The 22,324-nt window shown below is 47.7% G+C and overlaps 1 protein-coding gene across 1 annotated transcript in view; it reads right to left on the bottom strand.

The window, feature by feature from the left end:
• Nucleotides 1–375: 375 nt before the first annotated feature.
• LOC133351124 (chloride channel protein ClC-Kb-like) overlaps nucleotides 376–22,324 on the bottom strand; it is a 49,080-nt gene continuing 27,131 nt past the window's right edge. The window contains exons 11-19 of the mRNA XM_061566092.1: nucleotides 18,841–19,017; nucleotides 17,470–17,539; nucleotides 16,147–16,257; nucleotides 15,066–15,282; nucleotides 13,836–13,969; nucleotides 13,174–13,247; nucleotides 10,998–11,081; nucleotides 8,553–8,639; nucleotides 376–3,552 (exon numbers count right to left, since the gene is read on the bottom strand). Coding sequence (XP_061422076.1) covers nucleotides 3,487–3,552; nucleotides 8,553–8,639; nucleotides 10,998–11,081; nucleotides 13,174–13,247; nucleotides 13,836–13,969; nucleotides 15,066–15,282; nucleotides 16,147–16,257; nucleotides 17,470–17,539; nucleotides 18,841–19,017 — 1,020 coding nt within the window. The 3' untranslated portion in view covers nucleotides 376–3,486. The remainder of the gene's footprint in view (nucleotides 3,553–8,552; nucleotides 8,640–10,997; nucleotides 11,082–13,173; nucleotides 13,248–13,835; nucleotides 13,970–15,065; nucleotides 15,283–16,146; nucleotides 16,258–17,469; nucleotides 17,540–18,840; nucleotides 19,018–22,324) is intronic.

A 22,324-nucleotide genomic window follows, 5' to 3' on the forward strand; every position in this document is an offset into this window, starting at 1 on the left:
TTGATGATGTAGGGTTGGGTCGAAAAATTTGCTACGAAGATCGGGATATTTTTTTGTTTGTTTGTTTATCTGTTTGTTGAGTGGAGACCAAATAAGGTGGGAAGATTGAATACTAGATTTGAAGCTTTCGTGACTGCAAGGATTCATACGCTTTATTTTTTTTGGTAAAGTCACCTAGGTAAATTTTTTTATAAAATAAATGAAAACTAAATTAAATCACGACGCACTTAAGCGGTTGTGCTTTCACTTTTATTTTTTTACCTACGTGACTTTACCGAAAAACCTAAGAATATGAATCCTTGCAGTCACGAAAGCTTCAAATCTAGAATTAATGCCCGGTGATTAAGTTTGAGGTGGGGGGGGGGGGTGCAGGCCCTGTCAGCCCTAGCCACCCGCCAAACCAAGGAGGTTAAACAGCGGATGGGGGCGGTAGTGGGCGGAATGGTTTGTTGCTGTAGATTATTTTGTGAATGGCAGCTTCAGAATAACTGGGCTGCAATGCGTGTCATCTAACGCATGCCAGGATCGGAAACTATTTAGGTCATAGAATTGCGGGGGTAAAACGGCAATACGATGCAAGCACCAAAATGGGGCATGGATTTGGTAAAAAAAAAAATTCAAGTCACCAGCCTTAGAAGACTTAAGATGTGACATTTTTGGTTTTGTAGCAGTAAGCAGACATGCTAGCTAGATTTGTCAAGACAATCTAATGACATTGCTAATTTGAAACTTGCGAAAAGAACATGACCAATGTCGATGTTGTAATTGAAGCCAAATCCTTGTGTCATTAATCACCCAAACGTCTGTTCAATTATCTTGATCATATCACGATTATAAAACATTTATTTTGTACAAACCGCGTTTATATATTTTGTATATTTCATAACATTTGCATACACAGCTATTTTGTGAACAGGGGCATGCACACATGTTAATAAAACTAAACATTGCATCCGTGTGTAATATTCTACATCAGGAATAAAAAAAAGATTCAGTACGAGCGCCAAATAACCGCGACTCTTGCAAAATCAGACTCATCCGGGGTCTCTTGCGTCCTCAACCGGTTAAACCAAATTAAACTTGAAACTTTAAAACGGGCCCAAAAGCCACAAACAGCAAGTAGCCAGTAACCAACACGACTGCCGAGGTGATTCCATCGCAACTATCACACAAACTCCAGTCATCCCGCAGCACTTTTTGGCGAACCATCCAACAAAGACGGTGGCCACTGCATCTCGCGGGCATCAGATGCGCTTCTGCGGACCTCTGGAACGTTCTTTCTTCCGATATCAGGGAGCCACTGAATCTTGACTGAAAACTCAATTCTTTAGAACTGTCTTCTTGGTTCTTTCGGTAAAGTCACGTAGAAGGGAAATAATAAAATAATAAACCATAATAAAATTCTCACGACGTTTCGGCCACAACACAATGGGACGCTATCTTTCCGACGGCTCTGTTTCTTCGCCTGAGGACGGCTGCTTGTGTCGTGACCGAAACGTTGTGAGAATTTTTATTTTATTATGTTTTATTTTTATTATTTCATTATTTCCCTTCTACGTGACTTTACCGAAAGAACTTAAGAAGATGAATCCCTGCAGTCACGAAAGCTTTAAATCTTTAGAACTGCTTTTTGTGTTTAATTTGTTGTCCTTCCCCCGCACCTCCTATTAGCATGGTTGGCTAGTACTGTGTGAAAGAAATTCAACATATATACATATTTCTTATAATATAAACAAAACTAATTATTGAGCAATTTTAGTTTCCGCGACCTCTCTTGCAAAAGTGAATATGTAAAAAAAAAAAAATCCTCCTTTAAAAAATATATTAATCTACATATTGGTAGCTCAAGTTTCTATCAAATCGATTCGGCTCGCTGACTGCGGTGGCTTGAACACTGTGTTCAGAAGTGACACGTGTAAAAAAAAGAGACAAGTGGTTTATATACACAAGGCATGTCGGGATACATCAATCAATTGTTGAAAATCCATTCCAATATTCAAGCTAATGCACCGAACTAAGCGGGTGAGAGTCAATGGTTCTACGTCGTACGGAACGGGTTCACATTGGCTCGCACAGTCACTGGAGGTGCTACGTTCACCACCAATGTAACCAAAACACTTTCAGCAGGGTGCTCCAAATGTCAGGACGCAGGGTTATATTTATTTTAACAAATGACTGACGGTTATTTCATGTGTTTCAACAAATGTTCAAACTGAATTCCATGAATATGAATGCATGCATTTTCTTTGGAAATTCACGCGAGACTTTTTTTTTTACATTCATAAATTATCTTCTGTTTTCTCAATTCCTTCACAGTTCTCGGTCCAGATTTTTTAATGACGGGTTTGAGGTGGCCCCACAGGAAGATGAAAAATAAATACTAATAATTATAATAGAAATAATATTAGCTTAAAGAATAAACAATAAAAAAAATAATGCCAGTGTCAAAATAAATGAAAGAACCCGATGTCTCCTGACAAGTGGGCCATCTGGTATAATGGGATTCTTGAACAGAATCGTGGCAAAATATGAAATCACGGCAAAGCAAATTGTTACGTTAAATAAGCAACGCTCCGCATAATGTGTATGTACAAACACAAGATATCTCTGACAAGGCATTCGCAGAGAGCCTACAGGGAATGGGAATCCACTTTTAACAATCGATGACCCCCATGTAGTGGTCAGATCTCCCGTATCGCCTGATCAATGCCCCACCTGCACTTTAAGACAACGTCACAACGACGGTGTTAAGACAATGCAGAGACAATGATGACAAGGATGCGAGCGAGGTTAGAAGCGCTTTCGTAAAAACACGAACTTAACAATGCAAAGGAACTCACAATGTGCCCAAAGGAGAATGCTACGTAATCAGCTGTGTGCGTGTCACCTGCTGTGATGCACAAGTCAGACACATGGAGGCGGACGAAGAAAAATGGGATGAAAGCTGAAAAGTGGGCGAAGGATCGTGGAGAGGCATGTGCTTGCTCGGACTTACGATGAGAGTTAGGAAGGGGAACAGGCGGATGGAAGAATGCACGCAAGGCGGAGACATTGTATTGACTGTTGAGACAATTAAGTGGACTTTGGCAGGACACATCGCAGATAGGATGACAAGATTGACAACAGAGTGGCAGCCAATGGGGTTTAACGTCGGCGCGGTGATGGAGCAGTCAAATGAGTGAGTGTGTGTGTTTGTGCAGCAGCTAGATAGAATCTCAAGGGACGCGAAAGACGGTGATGGCTTGGGGAGGCCTCCATCCAGCAGTGGATCGATCCTGGCCAAGAATGAAGATAATACCATGTTGCCTGGCCCGCAGGGTGGTTGTACAGCTACACCAAAGTCATTTTCGTCCTGTGTGGTGATTAAGTGGTCTCGTCCGGAAACGCGTTCCATAAACAGTTCACTTGGGGTCTTTATGTTTAAACTATACCAAGCGAAGCTCTGGCAACGATGCGTCGAGCTGGAACTGGGAAAGTCACGGCCCGTCAGACAGCCGACATCAGAGCCGGGACGATCTTGCCACTTATGAGGTCCTCCATGCCTCGTCGCAGCTGCAAAACGGGGAAAGAAAGACGGGGGAAGAAAATGAGACTCAGCAGACGCGCTCCCCGTTACGGCTCGTGACCCGTTGCCTCGGCGGACATTTGAGTAGTGTTCGTGCGCTGTGTTCTCTCCGGCACGATAGAATCGATCGGCTAGCTGAAAAAATCAGGCGGGAGGCCACTGGCAATGAAGTCTGTCTTGTCAAGGGAGAACTTTCAGCGGCTTTCGGCTGACCATCGAGCAAAGACGGCCACTGCATCGCGTGCTCCGGACCAATTGAAATGGGAATGGGTTGAGATGAGACGTGATTAATGTAGGCGGCTACGAGGTGCTGTGGCATTGAAATGCCCTCTACGAATGTAAATCGTTCAATCTGTGTCAATAATGTGACTGTACACGTGGACTTTATATGGTCACTGCATCGCGTGCGTTCAAATGCGCTTCCGAGGACGTCTGGACGCTCTTCCTTACGATATTAGGAAACCTCTGGAGCGATGCACTTTTACATTTACATTGAAAACGAACTTCTTTGGAAGTGATTTTGTGTTTAGTTTGTTGTCTTTCCCCCCACCCACTCACCCGCGATTAGCACTATTGGCTACGTACGGTGCAAAATAAGTTCAACATATATACATACATGCAATAAAATACAAAAAAAAATGTTCAATCAATACTAAGCAGTATTAAAAAGGCCATACACTAACGATACACATTCACAGTTAGCAATGCAGCAGTATGCAATGCAGAAATTTAATATAATTTTCCACAGTTCTGTATCACAAGGGTGCGTAATCCTAAAATGAAATAGGGTTACAAAGTGGTTGGCACAGTGCGTTGTTAGACCCAGCCACGACCCGAGCTCGATTTCTGTCAATGGTTAACATCGGTGGCGAGTGATATCAGAAACCATCCTCTGCCCTCCGTCCTGCCTTTACCAACACACACCGGAGCAGCGTGGTGAAGTATGATTAGAAAAAAAAAGTTTGACTCGCACGGCATGAAGAGGCCTGCATTCATGTGTGTAGATTCAGAACGGCTCGGAGGTTTTTGTTGTTGTTGTTGTGATCCCTTTTGCGAAAACCCAGAGCGCTAAAATGCATCTAAAATTGAGTGCACATTTTTTTTTCCGCCAGAAAGTCCCCTTTAAGTTATTACCGATGGGTCCACGTGGGTTCACCAGTAAGTTAGTGACGCAGATGACAGAGTGGGGTGTTTGATGCCACTGAGTGAAATAACGACTGAAGGTTCCTGTTATCTTGTTAAGGACATCGGCTGATGCGAAACCTCCCGCACATCGCTGACATGGATTATTTCTGTTCAAGAGAATTGCTGAGTCAGATTCTCTTTTGAACTCTTTGTGACTTATCTGGACATTATGCAGTGCGGTCGGTCTGTAGTAGTACAGTACTTGAGCTGGATGAATGCGAGTGTGTGTGTCTACGCACAGAGTGGCAGTGTAGCAGTTCGCGTGCCGTGCTACGAACCCCGAGTTTAATTCCCGCTCAAGAACCAATGACGATTATCTGAATCGATCCTGGGCCTCCCCTAGGTCGACTTAGCCTCAAATGAGTACCTGGTGCATTGTGTAAAAGCATCGCCACTTGGAAGATAAAGGCGGCCGAGCGTGGTCCTGGCCACCCACCCCATCGTGTGCCGTGTCGGCCTTCATAGCTGCTCGCTAACGGCACTTGCCCCACCAGCATGATACGGCTATACGGGGGAGCTTTGTCTTTGTGCACACAGAGCGGAGTGGCGATGGTTAACACACAAGAAGTCCAAATCATGTCCTATCCGTCGTTCTTTGGAGGCCCGCAGCCTCTCCCCCTCGTGTGTCTAACTGAACCATCCTCCGAGTTCAATCTCCTGTTGCGGCAGCATTGACCAACGTTTCATTAAATCCCCTCTCCGCCTCCTCTCTGTCCACCAGCAGGGTACGCACATGGGTAGACCACCGTTACTTGATCGGCGAAAGACGTCTGGTCCACGCTGAGCAGACGTCTTGAAAGACGTCTGGTCAGCGTGGAAGAGTAGGCCAAAATTCCCACGAGAGCTCCCTCTAGTGAAGGCCCTTCCGCCAGCAGTGGCGTGAGCTAGCAATTACTGGGTTGCTCCTTTACAATTTTACCTGTTATGCCTTGAGTGTAAATGTAGAAAGACAAACCTAATGTCTGGCACGCGAAATGCTGTTTGTTGGTGTCAGGGTATGATTTCTAGCTTTGCCTTCATCTGACACGTGCGTGTGCGCGCTGTTTGATTACTGTTCCAGGCAAATATTTAGAAGGGCACCCGTGGCAATGGGTGATCTATTGCCATTGTCCATGCAGCAAATGGTTCAGCAGCAATTTGTGTAGGGACTATGGACTAGATCACTGTATGTACAGTACGTTGAACTTCTTTCGCACCGCATGTAGCCAACCGTGCTCATCGGAGGTCCAGGGAAGAACAACAAACTAAACACAAAAATCAGTTCTTCAGAAATGAGTTTCACAATCTAGGTGTAAACGTCCACAACTCCAGTGGCTTCCTAATATCGAGAAGGAAGAACGTTCCAGACAGCCGCGGAAGCGCACATGAAAGTGCGTGATGCAGTGGCCGTCTACGTTCGATGGCTAGCCAAAAGCCGCTGCGGGGCAGATTTGACAAAGTCGGGGGGGAGATTTAAGAAACTTGCACCATCGTTTCTACTGCCGCGCCGTGAGATAGAATCTAACCGGTGCCATCTGGATTGCAAGTCCAGCGTACTGACCATTACACCGTGGCAGCATTCTCACTTAATCTCCCTTACATCAGCCTCTCCTCTCTCACTGCCCTCTCTCTCCAGACATTTTACAGCGTTGCCAGACAGACAAATTATTTAGCAGTCGATCTGGCACTGGGCAGCAGCAGCAGCAAGCCCGTGCCATTGCAATGCTCAGCTGAACAGAAACGTAACATTTTCCTTTCAAATTCTGACCAAAAAAAACTTTCAAGAAGAAGGGGTGGCTGGCTGGCCCAGAGGTCGGAGCACTGAGAAGCCTGGGATCAAATCCAGGAAAATGCCTGTAATTGAATCTGGGTGCTGTAGTATATTGAGTGGGATGATCTCTCCCTGGTCACCAATGACTGCATAACAATACAAAGAAGTGTAATAAAAAAGAAAATTGCAGAAAAAAATAGTTTCTATACTAAATTAAAAATGAAAAAAATATTTCAACAGTTGGCACGCCATGAATATGACGCTTTGTGGCAGGGCGGGTAGGAGAAGTGCTGCCCTCTACTGTGAGGAACAGAAGTCACCGGAAGAAATCTCAGTGGTAGTTCTGCGATATCTGCTTCCAACGGACGTTCTACAACTTGAAGGGTTGCACTGCTGTATGAGAGGTCCGAATGGACACTTCGTCCCATGGCACCGAGAGACCGCAAGAGAATTTTAATAAGCGATCGGTCACCCACAAAGGTGAGCATGGTGGTAGGTTGGGTGAGCGTGGTGGTAGGTTGGGTGAGGGTGGGGCTAGGCGGGGTGGGGGGTGGTGCTAGGCTGGGTGAGGGTAGTGCCAGGTTGGGTGAGGGTGGGGCTAGGCGGGGTGAGGGTAGTGCCAGGTTGGGTGAGGGTGGGGCTAGGCGGGGTGAGGGTAGTGCCAGGTTGCGTGAGGGTGGGGCTAGGCGGGGTGAGGGTAGTGCCAGGTTGGGTGAGGGTGGGGCTAGGCGGGGTGAGGGTAGTGCCAGGTTGGGTGAGGGTAGTGCTAGGTGGGGTGAGGGTAGTGCTAGGTTGAGGTGAGCGTGGCTCTACGCCGGGTGAGCGTGGTGCTAGTTTGGGTGAGGGTGGGGCTAGGTTGGGTGAGGGTGGTGCCAGGTTGAGTGGGTGTAGTGCTAGGTGGGGTGGGGGTGGGGCTAGGCGGGGTGAGGGTAGTGCTAGGTGGGGTGAGGGTAGTGTCAGGTTGGGTGGGGGTAGTGCTAGGCTGGGTGGGGGTAGTGCTAGGTGGGGTGAGGGTAGTGTCAGGTTGGGTGGGGGTAGTGCTAGGTGGGGTGAGGGTAGTGTCAGGTTGGGTGGCGGTAGTGCTAGGCTGGATGGGGGTAGTGCTAGGTGGGGTGAGGGTGGTGCCAGTTGGGTGAGGGTAGTGCCAGGTTGGGTGAGGGTAGTGCCAGGTGGGGTGAGGGTAGTGCCAGGCTGGGTGGGGGTAGTGCTAGGTGGGGTGAGGGTAGTGCTAGGTGGCGTGAGGGTAGTGCCAGTTTGGGTGAGGGTAGTGCCAGTTTGGGTGAGGGTAGTGCTAGGCGGGGTGAGGGTAGTGCCAGGTGGGGTGAGGGTAGTGCCAGGTGGCGTGAGGGTAGTGCCAGTTTGGGTGAAGGTAGTGCCAGTTTGGGTGAGGGTAGTGCTAGGCGGGGTGAGGGTAGTGCCAGTTTGGGTGAGGGTAGTGCTAGGCGGGGTGAGGGTAGTGCTAGGCGGGGTGAGGGTAGTGCTAGGCGGGGTGAGGGTAGTGCCAGTTTGGGTGAGGGTAGTGCTAGGCGGGGTGAAGGTAGTGCTAGGTGGGGTGAGGGTAGTGCTAGGCGGGGTGAGGGTAGGGCCAGTTTGGGTGAGGGTAGTGCTAGGCGGGGTGAGGGTAGTGCTAGGTGGGGTGAGGGTAGTGCTAGGCGGGGTGAGGGTAGTGCTAGGCGGGGTGAGGGTAGTGCTAGGCGGGGTGAGGGTAGTGCTAGGCGGGGTGAGGGTAGTGCTAGGCGGGGTGAGGGTAGTGCCAGTTTGGGTGAGGGTAGTGCTAGGCGGGGTGAGGGTAGTGCCAGGTGGGGTGAGGGTAGTGCCAGGTGGCGTGAGGGTAGTGCCAGTTTGGGTGAGGGTAGTGCTAGGCGGGGTGAGGGTAGTGCCAGTTTGGGTGAGGGTAGTGCTAGGCGGGGTGAGGGTAGTGCTAGGCGGGGTGAGGGTAGTGCCAGTTTGGGTGAGGGTAGTGCCAGTTTGGGTGAGGGTAGTGCTAGGCGGGGTGAGGCTAGTGCTAGGTGGGGTGAGCGTGACTCTACGCCGGGTGAGCGTGGCGCCCACCTCTGCAAGTGTGACAGCCCCGACGAGCCGCCCGGCCGACGTGACGTAGATGAACTGCAGTCCGAGCAGCTCAAACAGCTTGTGAGCCTGCGAGGAGATCACAGCAGGGGGGGGAGGAGGAGGGGGGGGGGGGAGGCTCAATCTCTGGCGTCCGTGTGCTGGTGCCACGTTGCCACCGCTGGCTCGGTGCTCGGTGCTCGGTGCTCGGTGCTCGGTGCTCGGTGCTCGGTGCTCGGTGCTCGGTGCTCGGTGCTCGGTGCTCGGTGCTCGGTGCTCGGTGCTCGGTGCTCGGTGCTCGGTGCTCGGTGCGCCGACTCGGCTAGTCCCACGGCAATCGACCCGGAATGTCACAGGGTCAATGCACGTAAAGTATTTTGAACTTAAATTTCGATTTAAAGCTTTCGTGACTGCAGGGATTCATCCTCTTGGTTCTTTCGGTAAAGTCACGTAGAATGGAAATAATAAAATAATAAAAATAAAACATAATAAATAATTCTCACGACGTTTCGGCCACAACGCAGGCAGCCGTCCTCAGGTGAAGAACAGGTCTGTCGATAAGACAGAGTCATTCAGACTCTGTCTTATCAGAATTATTTCATGTTTTATTTTTATTATTTTATTATTTCCATTCTACGTGACTTTACCGAAAGAACCAAGAAGATATTTTGAACTTCTTTCGCACCGTACGTAGCCAATCATGCTCATCGGAGGTGCGGGGTGGAAGGAAAACAAACTAAACACAACAAGCAGCCTTCAAGAAGCGAGTTTGTCCATGAGAATGATTTCAAAGTGCATTGCTCCAGTGGCTTCCTAATATCGGAAGGAAGAGCGTTCCAGACGGCCGCGGAAGCGCATCTGAAAGCGCGCTTTGGGTGCGAGACGTTCGCTCCGTGATGCCGCTCGCTTAGTTTGACTTTCCAACCACGTTGTAGTTCGGAAATATACGGCCAAAATTTTAACTGAGTAAATGATAGTCCTGAGCTCACCCAGCCATCGGTGCTATCGACTCCTTGATTCTGTTCAAGTTCAGGCTCAAACCATTCTATGTTTCCTCTGCCTATGATCAACTGCCTCTTTCTCTCTGTAAAATAAACACTCCCACTGTTTATGTGCAGCGTCTTGAGATGCAGTCACATTTAGGCGCTGTATAAATCCACGTCAATCACATCTGTAAATGACGAGAGAGATGCAAAAAAAAAACCCGATCCTAATAGAATGATCGTGCAGGCTGCAAGACCATACGTTTCAAGCAAGACACAAAAAATAGTAATAAGCACACAATGATGTCCTCAAGAAGTGCATTGTGGTAAATACACATCGTATCTTAATGTGTGTAACACATTTATTTTTTGTTCCTGGGTATTAAGTGTCATTTTCCAATTGCTTACGCCTCAAAAGTACAGAAAGTGGCTATTATTTCCCACAAACTTTGCTTTTCAAAGAGAAAACGCGGTGTGCATTTGTGTCATTCCTTCACGTAAAGTCCTGGTCGCAAAAGCAAAGTCTGTGGGGAATAATAGCCATCATCTTTACTTTTGAGGCCTAAGCAATTAGAAAATAACACTCACCACCTAGGAACAAAAATCGTGTTACATCGTGTTATCAGTGTGGTCAAATTGGGTGACACGTGGTGCTGGTCACACCACTGTCAGTGTACCGTCCTGGTTTAGCTCGGCAGCAATCTTGTATATGTGTACCTGCTGGATGCGATTGTTCCAACAGCTGTGAATGATTAAAAGTGCTCATTGTTTCCGAATGTCTCTGGGCAATGGTTGGGGTTGGGTCTTGAGGAGTTGCAGTTGATATAAATCATTGTGTGTGTGTAGTGTATCATTTGCAAGTAGTGAAATGTTTTTCATAATAAAGATTTTTTGGGTTAGATCGTGTAAGGATGAACGTGTCCTAACCCTCCACCACCCGACACAGCAAGTAAGGTTTGTCGCGTAAACAACGCGCGAATACGAGTAATTGTTAATGTTGTGGATCTACTCTCCAACACACCGGTGGGCTGAAGCAGTAACTAATTGTAGTTTTTATATTCTTGGTTCTTTCGGTAAAGTCACGTAGAAGGGAAATAATGAAGTATAAATATAAAATATAAAAATTCTCATGACGTTTCGACTGCTGTGGATTTCACACCTGAAAATGATTGCTTGTGTTGCAGTCGAAACGTCGTGAGAATTTTTATTGTTTTATATTTATATTAATTTATTATTTCCCTTCTACGTCACTTTACCGAAAGAACCAAGAATATGAATCCCTGCAGTCACGAAAGCGTTAAATCAAAATCTAATTGTAGTTTACGTGACAAACCTTACTGGCTGTGTCGGGTGGTGGAGGGTTACGACACATTTATACTTATGCGATCCAACCCCAAAACCTTTATAATGAATAATATTGGTCGCGGAAGCCTACGTGTTAAAGTGAAATGTTTACTGAGAGTACCTGATAGAGGGACGTCTTTGGAGAAAGCTGAAATGTGATCGGCTCAATGTCGCATCCGTCGAGTGTCTTTGGGGGTTCCAACTCCTGGAGGGAAGGAGAGATGCATGGGGTGCCAATGATGGCACCACTTCATGTTGATAAAATACACATTGTCTGCTCTTCCCCGATGGAATTCCAATTGTGCTATGGATGTCGTGTGGCATTAGAGAGAAACGTTTCCATTCGTAAATCACGTACAAAGCAGTGCATCGTCACCACACGTTAGAGATAATATCACGGAATTACGATTCATGGTAGATTTTGTTTGGGCTGCGCCATATATTGGCCCGGTCAATTTTCTGGCGAAAGACCCCGCACCGCCCGACATAGCCAAACAACTTACATGGCCGCGCGGTTGCACGCGCGTCTAACAACGCCTCAATCTACTAATAGGGTTTTCCCCCTTTTTTCTGGCAACAAAACTGACACCTTTTGCAAGGAATCATGCTTACATTAACCACAATACTTGCAGTCAAATGCAAACACAAAACAATACTCTGATAATTTATGCATTGTCTTTGAAACTGATTGGTCCACACCAGAGACAGCTTTCTTTAGAGCCTAGTCTCATATGGTGTTCGACCAGATGATGCCAAAAGGCGCCCCAATCGTTGTTGATTCCACTCGAGCGGTCAAGTTGAAGAGCAACTCTCACAACCAACTTTAGAAATCGTGTCACTGGTAATCCGCGTCGTGGATCTTCAAGAAAATCCACGTGGTGGGAAGTAAAAGCCAAGAAGTCAGAACATTCAATCAGCCTACTTCAGCAGTTTTTTCTTGCTGTGGTTGTCCCACCTGATGACGATTGCTTGCGTTGCGGTCGAAACGTCGTGACCTATTATTTTTCTACCCACGTGACTTTACCGAAAGAACCAAAGAGTATCAACGTTTATGTTTGCTACGAAAAACGTAACCACGGAACTACTTTCGAGAAGCTTTCAATCACCTCTTATCCACACGACGGGTGCCGAACCTTTTCTACTTGCCCTGCTATCGAGGTGTTTGCTGCATGTCAATCAAACCGACACATTTAGTGATCACCACAGCTGGAAAAATGCAGAAATACCCGAACACCGAATTTAATATTACAGAGTTTATTTCGGCACAGTACTTGGTTTGTCGGGCTGAGGCTTCCACCCGCTATGTTTGAGGACCTGGTTTAATCATGCTCGGCCGAACAAGAAGCCAATTATTTTGGCGATGCTGGCTGAGCGCTCTGACACGATATTACCCTCCTGAGGCTGCCGGCCACCCACACAATCCACTGCTTTACTTTCACAAAGTACGGTACTCTATGCTGGCCAAATCGGCCCGAATGCATCCGATCTCGTCAGATCTCAGAAGCTGAGCAGCTTTGAGCCTGGACAGTGCCTGGTTGGGTGACCATCGTGCATAAAATAGGTGTTCGAGACCAGCGGTCCCCAACCTTTTTGGCACCAGGGACCGGTTTCGTGGAAGACAATTTTTTCACGGACCGGGGGGGTGGGGGGGGGGGTCATCATTGGGTCTTTCCCCCTTTTCAAAGAAGCTCTCCAGCGACGTTTGTTTTTTACTCATCTTGGCCAGGGGTTAGAGCCCGTGGGCTTACCAACACTGTGACTGAGACAAGTGCGCAGTGCGGGAAAACGGCACGGATGGAAGTGGTAAATAATAAAACAATGGGGGCGGGTTCCACGCACGGACTCACCGCTCTCACCTCCTGCTGCTGTGCGGCCCGGTTCCTAACAGGCCACGGGACCCCTGGTCTAGACTGCTTCGGCTATATGTTGTCGGCAGCAGAGGCCAGCAGAGGGCAACACAATCAATTGTTGTACTGTACCATGCTCCCACCAACCGGTGCTAACCAGCGCGGTCAAGTACGTTTAAATAACCCCCAATGAGCTGTTCGACATGGGCGATGCCCTCATCCAGCAGTGGAATAACAAAATGGCTGCACTGCCCTCTGCTGAACACCAGGTAGGCCCGCAAGCCACCTGTGCATGCTGGCCACTCATCAGAGCAATGTCCAGCAGGCTCAAGTGTGCTCAGCTTCCGAGATCTGCGAGATTGGGGGCAATTCTGGGCTGATTTGTCCTGCAGGCACAGACTTGGGGTGTGTTGCCGTGCAGTCTGATACATCCCCCCCAGTGAGACTCACCCCATCTGTGGCCCGGTTTCTCATCCATTGAACAAGTTCTGGTCTTCTCACCGCGCCCACCAGTATCATGGAATCTGAGACGAGAGAGAAAACGCAAGCGACTTCCCGTTGTTTGGAATAAATATTCTAGATTTGAAGCTTTCGTGACTGCAAGGATTCATACTCTTAGTTCTTTCGGTAAAGTCACGTAGGTAAAAAATGAAATTAAATTAATAAAAAATAATGGAATAAAGATGCAAACCCGTTTCACGTGTGAAACCTTGGAGTATAAATACGGTGGCAAGTTTGGGGGCGTTTTTTTCTCGCCACGACCACACTGTTGCACATCTCTGATTAGCACGGTTGGCTATGTACCGTGTGAAAGAAGTTCAACATACATACAAACACTCACCCGCTCACTAAACCTACTCACTCGCGCACTCACGGTTGGCTACGTACGGTGCGAAAAAAGTTCAGCATAATGACGAATCAAGAAGGAAGGCAGTTAGGGTCTGTAAAATCAGCCCCCATCTCAAGACTGTTCCCAAAACAAAAATGCGGTTATGATCGACGAGAAACTTAAATGCCAATTTTCAGACGCACAGACAAGACACGGTCCGTGGGTCCACATGACCCATTCCGTGTTTTGAGAATATCGTCAGGTGCCGAGCGTTGCCACTCACTGTCGGCGTCCACCACGGGGTAGGCTGTGAGGGGCACCGACTTCAGGATCTTCTTGACGTGTCGCTCCGAAGAATCCCGCGTCAGGTAGCTGATCTTGGTGTTCATGAACTGCTCCACTAGAATGCCATACGCCCTGCGGCAGCGGACACGGACGAGCACAAATAAAGACAAAGATCCCCCGTGTAGCCTGAACAGACTTTAGGGGCGAGTACTGTTAGCGAGCACCTATGAAGGCCGGCACGGCACACGAGGGGGGGGGGGGGTGTGGCAAACACCACGCCCAGCCGCCTTTGTCCTCCATTAACTGTTGTATTTACCCAAGAATGTCAGTGTGTAACGCGCGTGACGTCACTCCACGTCGACCAGCCCCCCCTCATTAATAATCATTATAAGGTGACGTCCTCCAAATGGACCCCCCCCCCACCATTAATAATCATGAGCGGCTCACGTCACTCCACATGGGGGGGGGGGCGAGGCGCCTCCTCCCTCCTCGGCGTCAACTTACAACCCTCACTACAAAGTCAGAACCCTGACGTCACGCGATCTCCGTAACGCTGTTGAGACATCAAAGTAAAAAGGACGTCATGATGAACAAGGGATTATAACCTTTAAATGAAATAAGTCTGTGTCACCGCACCCTTACAAATTGCACACGAATTGATGCAATGAATATATCACGTCGCGGTCTGCTTTTCGCTTGCAAGTTTCAGATTTACTGCAATACACCCGTCCTTGGACGGGCAAAAGGCTAGTGTTGCGATGTTTACACACTGTACCAAGTACTGGTATGAGGCTAAGTCGACCTAGGGGAGGTCCAGATAATGGTCACTGGTGTTGGCAGTGAGCGGGAATTGAACTCGGGTTCAGTGCCGGATTAGGCTAATGCGGGGCCTGTAGCATATGTTATCAAGCGGCCCTAAATATAACAAAACACAAACATATTAAAACACACATTTTTTTACTTGCATAGTATATTGGATTTTTTCATTTGCTATACAGCCAGATAATACGACAAATCGCTCACCTTAAACACCCAGTCGTTCGTAAAAGTTGAAGGTGGTATAGTACTATAGTAATAGAGCAAAATCACTGAATCGGAATGGATAGCTGGAAAGCATTTAGCGCGGGGCCCTTGAAAGTGCGGGGCCCGTAGCTACTGCATACGTAGCTACTTTTGCTACGGGGATAATCCGCCACTGGAAAAGGGCAAAGCGCCTGGTGATCCTTACCCGGTGCGGCCCGCGCCCCGCAGCTTGGGGAGGTAGGGCAGCTTCTTGATCATGATGGTGCCGTCGTAGAAGGACGGCTGGAACTTCTGGGCGATGGCGTTGGCGACGAGCACGGCCACGAGCACGGGCAGGATGTGAGCGATCTGGCCCGTCACCTCGAACACCAGCATGGCCGTGGACACCGTGTGGGTGACCGCGCCGGAGAAGGCGGCCGCTCCTACGCAGCCATGCGGGGGACGGCAGGGGAGGATTTGCACGGGCGGTACGCGGCACACACCGATAAAGCGAAACTATTTATTTTATTTTTAAATCTTTATATTAAGTTCACTTGCTTGCTTGCTTAGGACCGTGAAAATATTTCGGTCGTTTTTTAACCCACTTCCCGTGATCCAATCGAGCTGACATTTTCCACACAGACTCGTTGTGCGTGACAATTAATGTTCGTGAAAATATTTTCCAAAATTTTATACTTTTTAGGACAAAAATATTATATTTAATTACCAATTGCTTAATGGTGCAATGCAATCATCTGACCCATAGGTGGCAGCCATTTAAAGCCAGAGGACGAGAGGACTCTAGCCGCCACGCATATAAAGGATTTATAGTGAAAAACTTTGTTTTTACGGGTTATACTTATACCAGGTATGGCCCACTGAGCTATGTAGCTCTTTTTCAGAAGCGGCCTGGCCACCACAAATGATCGCTCAACGAAGTGGCTTATCGCGCGGAAATGCGTAGCAGGCAAATACTCTCAACGCCTGTTTCTTAACGTGGAGGGGAAAACCGGAGGACCCGGAGAAAAATCCACGCGGCCACGGGGAGAACGGGCAAACTCCAAATATACAGCAGGCGTCAGGTTCGGGATCGAACCCACAACCTCCTGACTCCCAGGCATCGTAGGTAACATCTCGCCACCGTGGCACACCGATTGCACGGCACGGTCAGGGAGGAGGAGGTGAAGGAGGGAGGGCGGTATTTCGTTATCTTTGTGCACAAACGGAGGAACGTCTTTCTCACCGCGTGCGCGCGGGTGCCTCTGTGTGTGCGGCCAGTGCGACCGTGACGCGCTGCGAAGCCGCACCTGCCAAGGCGTAACCTCCCGGCGTGATGTACACGACGGTTCCTTCCGACTTGATTCCGTTTGGGAAGATGTAAGCGAGGACCTCGCCGACCAGCCGGCCCAGCGCGGCGCCTGCCAAGCACACGTGCTTATCGCTCCGTCCAATACGACCGCCCGCACGAGGTGACCGGTGAAAGCCTTGCGGCGTCTCGAAACTGTGGCACTGGTGCCTTTGCAGAGTGTCTCATCACTCATTAATTGGCTGCAAACAATCTGCCAATAAAGAGGGTCGCAGAGCTTGGGCAATTGTTGGTAGCGCCGGTTCGCTGCCTGGCTGGCATTCCTGTCCGCCTCTGGTTCTTCAGTGGTTGTGCGGTGAAGTTTGCATGAATGATGAGGTGTCGCATGAAAACTAAAACACTTATACGAGCGATGGGCTCTGATGATGGAGCGGAGCAGGGTGTCGCACACTGCAGTCCTCGCGATCCACCACAAATCCACCACCTTTCCACGTTTACCCATATACTCCGGTGTTTGTGCTCGTACGCACATTGAACTTCTTTCGTACCGTACGAAGCCAACCGTGCTAATCGGAAGGCGCAAGGGAAGGATGACAAACTAAACGCACGCACAAAAAAATTACACGGGAAGTTGTTACGCACCGCACGTGCCTGATGATTGGTATACATGCCGCCACATACGGGGGGGAACAGGCAACGTTGGAGCAGAATGCGTTGGAGGTACACAGCGAAAAAATAACGTAACATCAAATTATTTTCAACCGTCTGCCGGACGAAGGCCTCTGTACACCATTCCGGTCACGGGTGTTGTTTGTCAGTGCGGGTTTTGTAAAGTGGGTCAGGGCGCCTGGGACTGGTTCATTTATCACTCGCCACTGATGTTAGCCGTGAGCAGGAATCGAACTTTGTAGTGGAAGTTTGAGAATTGCTCTGCCGTGGCTCCCTCTGACTGGCTTTTATAGAGATGGGAAACTACCAAACGGGAAAAGAGTAAACCGACAGTTGAGAAGCGTTTTGTAATTCTAGATTTAAAGCTTTCGTGACTGCAAGGATTCATACTCTTAGGTTTTTTCGGTAAAGTCACGTAGGTAAAAAATAAATAATACTAAAAAATAATGAGAAATAATAGAAAATAATAATAGAAACGTCGTGATTGATTATTTGATTTCTAGAATTAAAAAAATAGTAATCTTTATTTATTTATTTCCCCCCTACGTGGACTTTACCGAAAAACCCTCAGAGTATGAACCCTTTTGTAATTACTTGTGATGATGATGATGGTTGTCTTGATGATGATGATGATGTTAATGATGAACCAACTCACCGTAAACAAACACGGGCATGAAGTAACCAGCGGGAAGGGGCATTGTTGTCGCGAGAATGAGCATCCAGAACTAAGAACACACGGCACAACAGCGGACGTGACATTGCAGCAGCAGAACCCAGTGCACTGTTACTGACTCCCGACTCAGCAGATTTGCCACAGCTCAAACTCGTGATTAATCGCCACCACTTGGGAGCCGTTATTTAAATAATATATTATATTTTTTTCCAGTAACTCTAGCGGCTGAACGAGTTACATGAACCAATTACACAAGACATATATTATAATAACAATGATACAATGTAAAGAATCACAGCGCTTTGTCAACCATTTAGTGATGGCCAGGTCGCTTCTGAAAAAGAGCCACACAGCTAAGTGGGCCTTACCTGGCAAATAAAAATAGGTATAAATAAAACAAATCACGACGTTTCGGCAGACCATGCTTTCCCACCTGATGACGGACGCTTGTGTTGCGCCCGAGACAACGTTGTGATTAATTTTATTTTATATCTACATGACTTTACCGAAAGAACCAAAGAGTATAAAAATATCTTCTTGGTTCTTTCAGTGAAGTCACGTAGAAGGAAAATGATAAAATAATATAAATATAAAACAATACAAATTCTCACGACGTTTCGACTGCTGTGGATTTCACACCTGATGACGGCTGCTTGCGTTGTAGCCGAAACGTCGTGAGAATTATTTAATTATGTTTTATTTTTATTATTTTATTATTTTCCTTCTACGTGACTTTACCGAAAGAACCAAGAAGATGAATCCCTGCAGTCACGAAAGCTTTAAATCGAAATTTAGTATGAAAAATAGTTTATAGTTTTATCGGCATGTGCCGCGTTCTGCCCCCCCCCCCTTCCCCTGCATGGCTGTGCAGGGTCAGCCGCCTTCTCCGGCGCGGTGACCCACGGGGTGGGCAAGCAGGACGCAGAGGTCGCAACCGAGTACCCGATACCCGTACTACCCGTACCCTACCCGATACCCGGCTACCCATACCCGGCTGGGTAAGAGTACGGGTACCCATTTGCGACCCTGGTGCGGCCGGGTACGGGTAGGCCGTGAGTCACTGGTGAGTCACCGTTTGTCACTCATTTCCCAACGTCTTGTCTCTTCTCACAATTCAAGTTCCTAGAATCAACCCACCCGCGCCTGCAACATGGCTTCATCCCAGAGGTCGCAATCGGGTACGCGTACCCATACCCTACCCATACCCGGCCGGGTACGGGTAGCCGGGTATCTGGTAGGGTACGGGTACGGGTACCCGTACCCTACCCGTACCCGTTTGCGACCCTGGTGCGGCCGGGTACGGGTAAGGAATCAAAACCCGTTTGCGACCTCTGGCAGGACGGCACTTGGCACCTTCATGACGATGAAGACGCAGAGCGTGGCGAACACGCCGCCGTAGTCGGGGTTCGCCCACTCCAGCCACAGGCTGCTCTGGTTGACCGGCGCCGCCAAGTCGGCGCTTCTGTTCGCCGACAGGACGAACCACGTGTCCCGGTCGAACATGGAGGTCAGCAGCTCCTTCATGGTGAGCTTTGTGGACGGAGATGGGTGACACACAACAACAACAACAGCGACAAACAACAACAATTGTGTAAAGGATGTCACGTATGGCAGGGGAGGGGAGCTTACAGCCTGTAAAACTAAAACTAAATTATGAATTCAACTTTTTTTCTCTCCAGAAGCGAGCTGGCCACAAATGATCGCTCAACGAAGTGGCTTACCATCACGTGGAAACGTAATGCCGCCAAACACTCTAAAGTCACGTTTCTAAATGTGGGGGGAAAACCAGAGGACCCGGAGAAAAATCCACACGACCACGGGGAGAACATGCAAACTCCAAATATACAGGAAGCAGGGTCGGGATTGCACCCACGACCTCCTGTATACCAGGCGAGGTAGTTGACATCTCGCCACTGCGAGTGGATGATCCGGACAGAGCCGGCTGAAGCTAGGCCCTGGTTATGCACCCTTACACGCCGCCGATTGCCACTGATCTTTTGCCTGACCATGAATTGAACTCGGATCCTCAGTTTCATAGCCGTCATGGTTATAGTGCACACACGACTGGAGATGCACTTCCCCAACACACGCAGGGTGCATGCACTTCGGTCGGCTCATTTGTGCATTCCTCTCTGCAAGATGTAACGTTCATGAAGGGCTATGGTCGCTAAATGTGGGTTTAAGTGGCTCGTAAATCCATCATAGACTATCGTGAAGTGGTCGACAGTAAACTTTTGGAGGGATAGTTTAGTTTCTTTACTTTGTGCCAATAGCCTCCCACCCAGAACTGTGAGGCTGTAATAAAACACTTAAAAATAGCATGCGAAATATACACACGCCTTGATTGAAGAGAGCACTGATTCAATGAAAGATATTTGATTGTGTGTGTTTCCCACAATCACAGTGGGGAACACAGGTGGTGTGTCTGTCGGTCATCTCAGTAAGTCCACCTATGGCACCTGGGTCTGTCCCGTGACCTCCTGCCAGCGAGCCTTCGACACTTACAACTACAAAAAAGTATTCATATTTTAAATCTTGACTTAAAGCTTGACTTTTTTTTTAACCACGTAAGGTCCATTGAGCTATACAGTTCTTTTTCAGAAGCGACCTGGCCACAAATGATAGCTCAGCAAAGTGGCTTATCACGTGGAGATTTATAGCAGCCAAACACTCTAAACACACGTTTCTAAATGTAGAGGGAAAAACCGGAGGACCCGGTGAAAAAGCCATGCTTAGCTTCCGAGATCTGAATAGATTGAATGCATTCCGGGTGATTGGCCCTATAGGAACATTTCGCATGGATATACAAGTCACGGCTGACACAACGGGTGCCATCTGCACTGCATCAGCATTCAGTCATTTTTACAATTACATTTTTTGGTTTTATGTAATTTTGTTTATGGATGTTTAATGTATACCAACCAGACATTATGACATACTAGCACTGCATTGTAAAACATTTTTTCTCAACGATTATTAATAGGGGAGAGCAGTGGTGTAATGGTTCGGGAGCCATGCTATGAACCCGGTAATCTGAGTTCGAGTCCTGGCCCTGGCAAACATCATCAGTGGGGGAGTGATCTGTGAAGCAGTCCTCCTGGGGCCCTTCTTTACCAACCTGCACTGACCAGCATGGTGAAGTATGGTCAAAAACCCCCCATGACTGACATGGCATGGGGAGGCCTTCATCCAGCAGTTACGTGAACGAACGGATGTAAATTGAATACTTTTGATTAATTACACTGGTCAACACACTTTTTCTGGCATAAGGTATTCCAACGGTTTTAAGGTAAGTTTGGAGTGCTGATTCCAAATCTTTTGTCTATCACATCAGGTTTTTGAGATATCAAATATTGCATTTTCAATAAAAGCTGCAGAAGAAAAATATTAAATAAATGTGGATATCTACATAAAATGATATTTTAAACATACTATTCTAAAAATACAGCACAATATTTTAAGACTAATGCAGTCACTGACTCGCAACAACTTGCAATCATAAGTGACAGAGTTAATTTCGGGTAAAATCAATTAAAATGGGGTATGCCGATAGCATAAAAATTAGATGTGATAGAGCAAATCTGAGATCAGATTTGGAATCAGCACCCTGAAATTAGTCTAAACAGCTGCAAAAGTACAGGCCTAGAATTATTTTTTGTTGACCAGTGATATTAATAAGTAATGGTGCATTACTGCATCTTGGAGCCACGTGCCAATTACCGTTAATCAACGTCAGCATCGCCTTCAACGTGAATCAGATTCAACGCGCCGGTTGTCGACAAATTCAAAACGTGACGGCCAAATAAATGATTAGATGTCAATCGCGTGACATGTAGGGTGGCACAAAAATGAAACGGTGTTTTTTGGAGATCGAAAGGCGCGGAGAACAAGAACGAGAGCTTTTGCCCGTGCAAAAAATATGACCACAGTAACGCAGGCCGCAGCCGGTCTGGAAGCGAAGGCAGATTTTTCCGTATGGCAAAGTCAAGCGTGTGCTCAGGATCTCCATAAAATAAAGGAACGGGTTTGCAGCTGCACTCGATTTGCCCAGTGTTTTCATTGTCAAAAGGCAATTCAACTCGATGAACTCGTGACAATTATGCGTGTGAGGGCCGTTTCCCAAATCTTCGCCATTGCACAGACCACCGCCGCCTCTTTTTAATTCTGCTAACAAGTGATAATTATTTAACCTTACACAATAGGGCAAGCACAATATATCACATCGGTGACTTTTTTTAGAACGGCCATTCAGAATGTAGGAGATGAAATAACGACGCGAGACGAAATGTTTATTTCAACTTCCGTTCTTTGATCCGAGCTGGCGGCTGGGCTATTAGTTTTACATTCTCCATCGGGGGGCATGCGATGTGTTCTCATAAGCGAGCGAGACAGATCGTTACAGGAATATTGTACAAGTTATGAAATGACATAATGTACAGAAATACATAACCGTCTGTAACAAAAGGCTCGGGGTGGAGCACTGCACTACTAACCACAGCCATTTGAGTTCACTTTCTGGCCAGCGACGGCTAACATCACGGTGGCAAGCGATATTTGAACCGGCCCTGGGTTGCCTTTTAACCCCTTCACCGATCCACAATGGCCAAGTCATTATATGTTATTTGGTGAGGCTGCGTTGGCAGAGGTGCACAAGCACAACACAAATCTCAGCGCATTCGTCATTATCGCTGTGGCCTCAAAAGGAACTATGTATAAATGGCAATTGCCCTCCTTCGAAGCACGTGATGTATGTAGTATGTACGTTGACCTTCTTTCGCAACGTACGTAGCGAACCGTGAGTGTGTGAGTGAGTGGGTCAGTGAGTGGGTGAGTGTAT

Source organism: Lethenteron reissneri, chromosome 36, assembly GCF_015708825.2.
Source record: "Lethenteron reissneri isolate LAM-NWPU_2019-01 chromosome 36, ASM1570882v1, whole genome shotgun sequence".
Classification (NCBI taxonomy): domain Eukaryota; kingdom Metazoa; phylum Chordata; class Hyperoartia; order Petromyzontiformes; family Petromyzontidae; genus Lethenteron; species Lethenteron reissneri.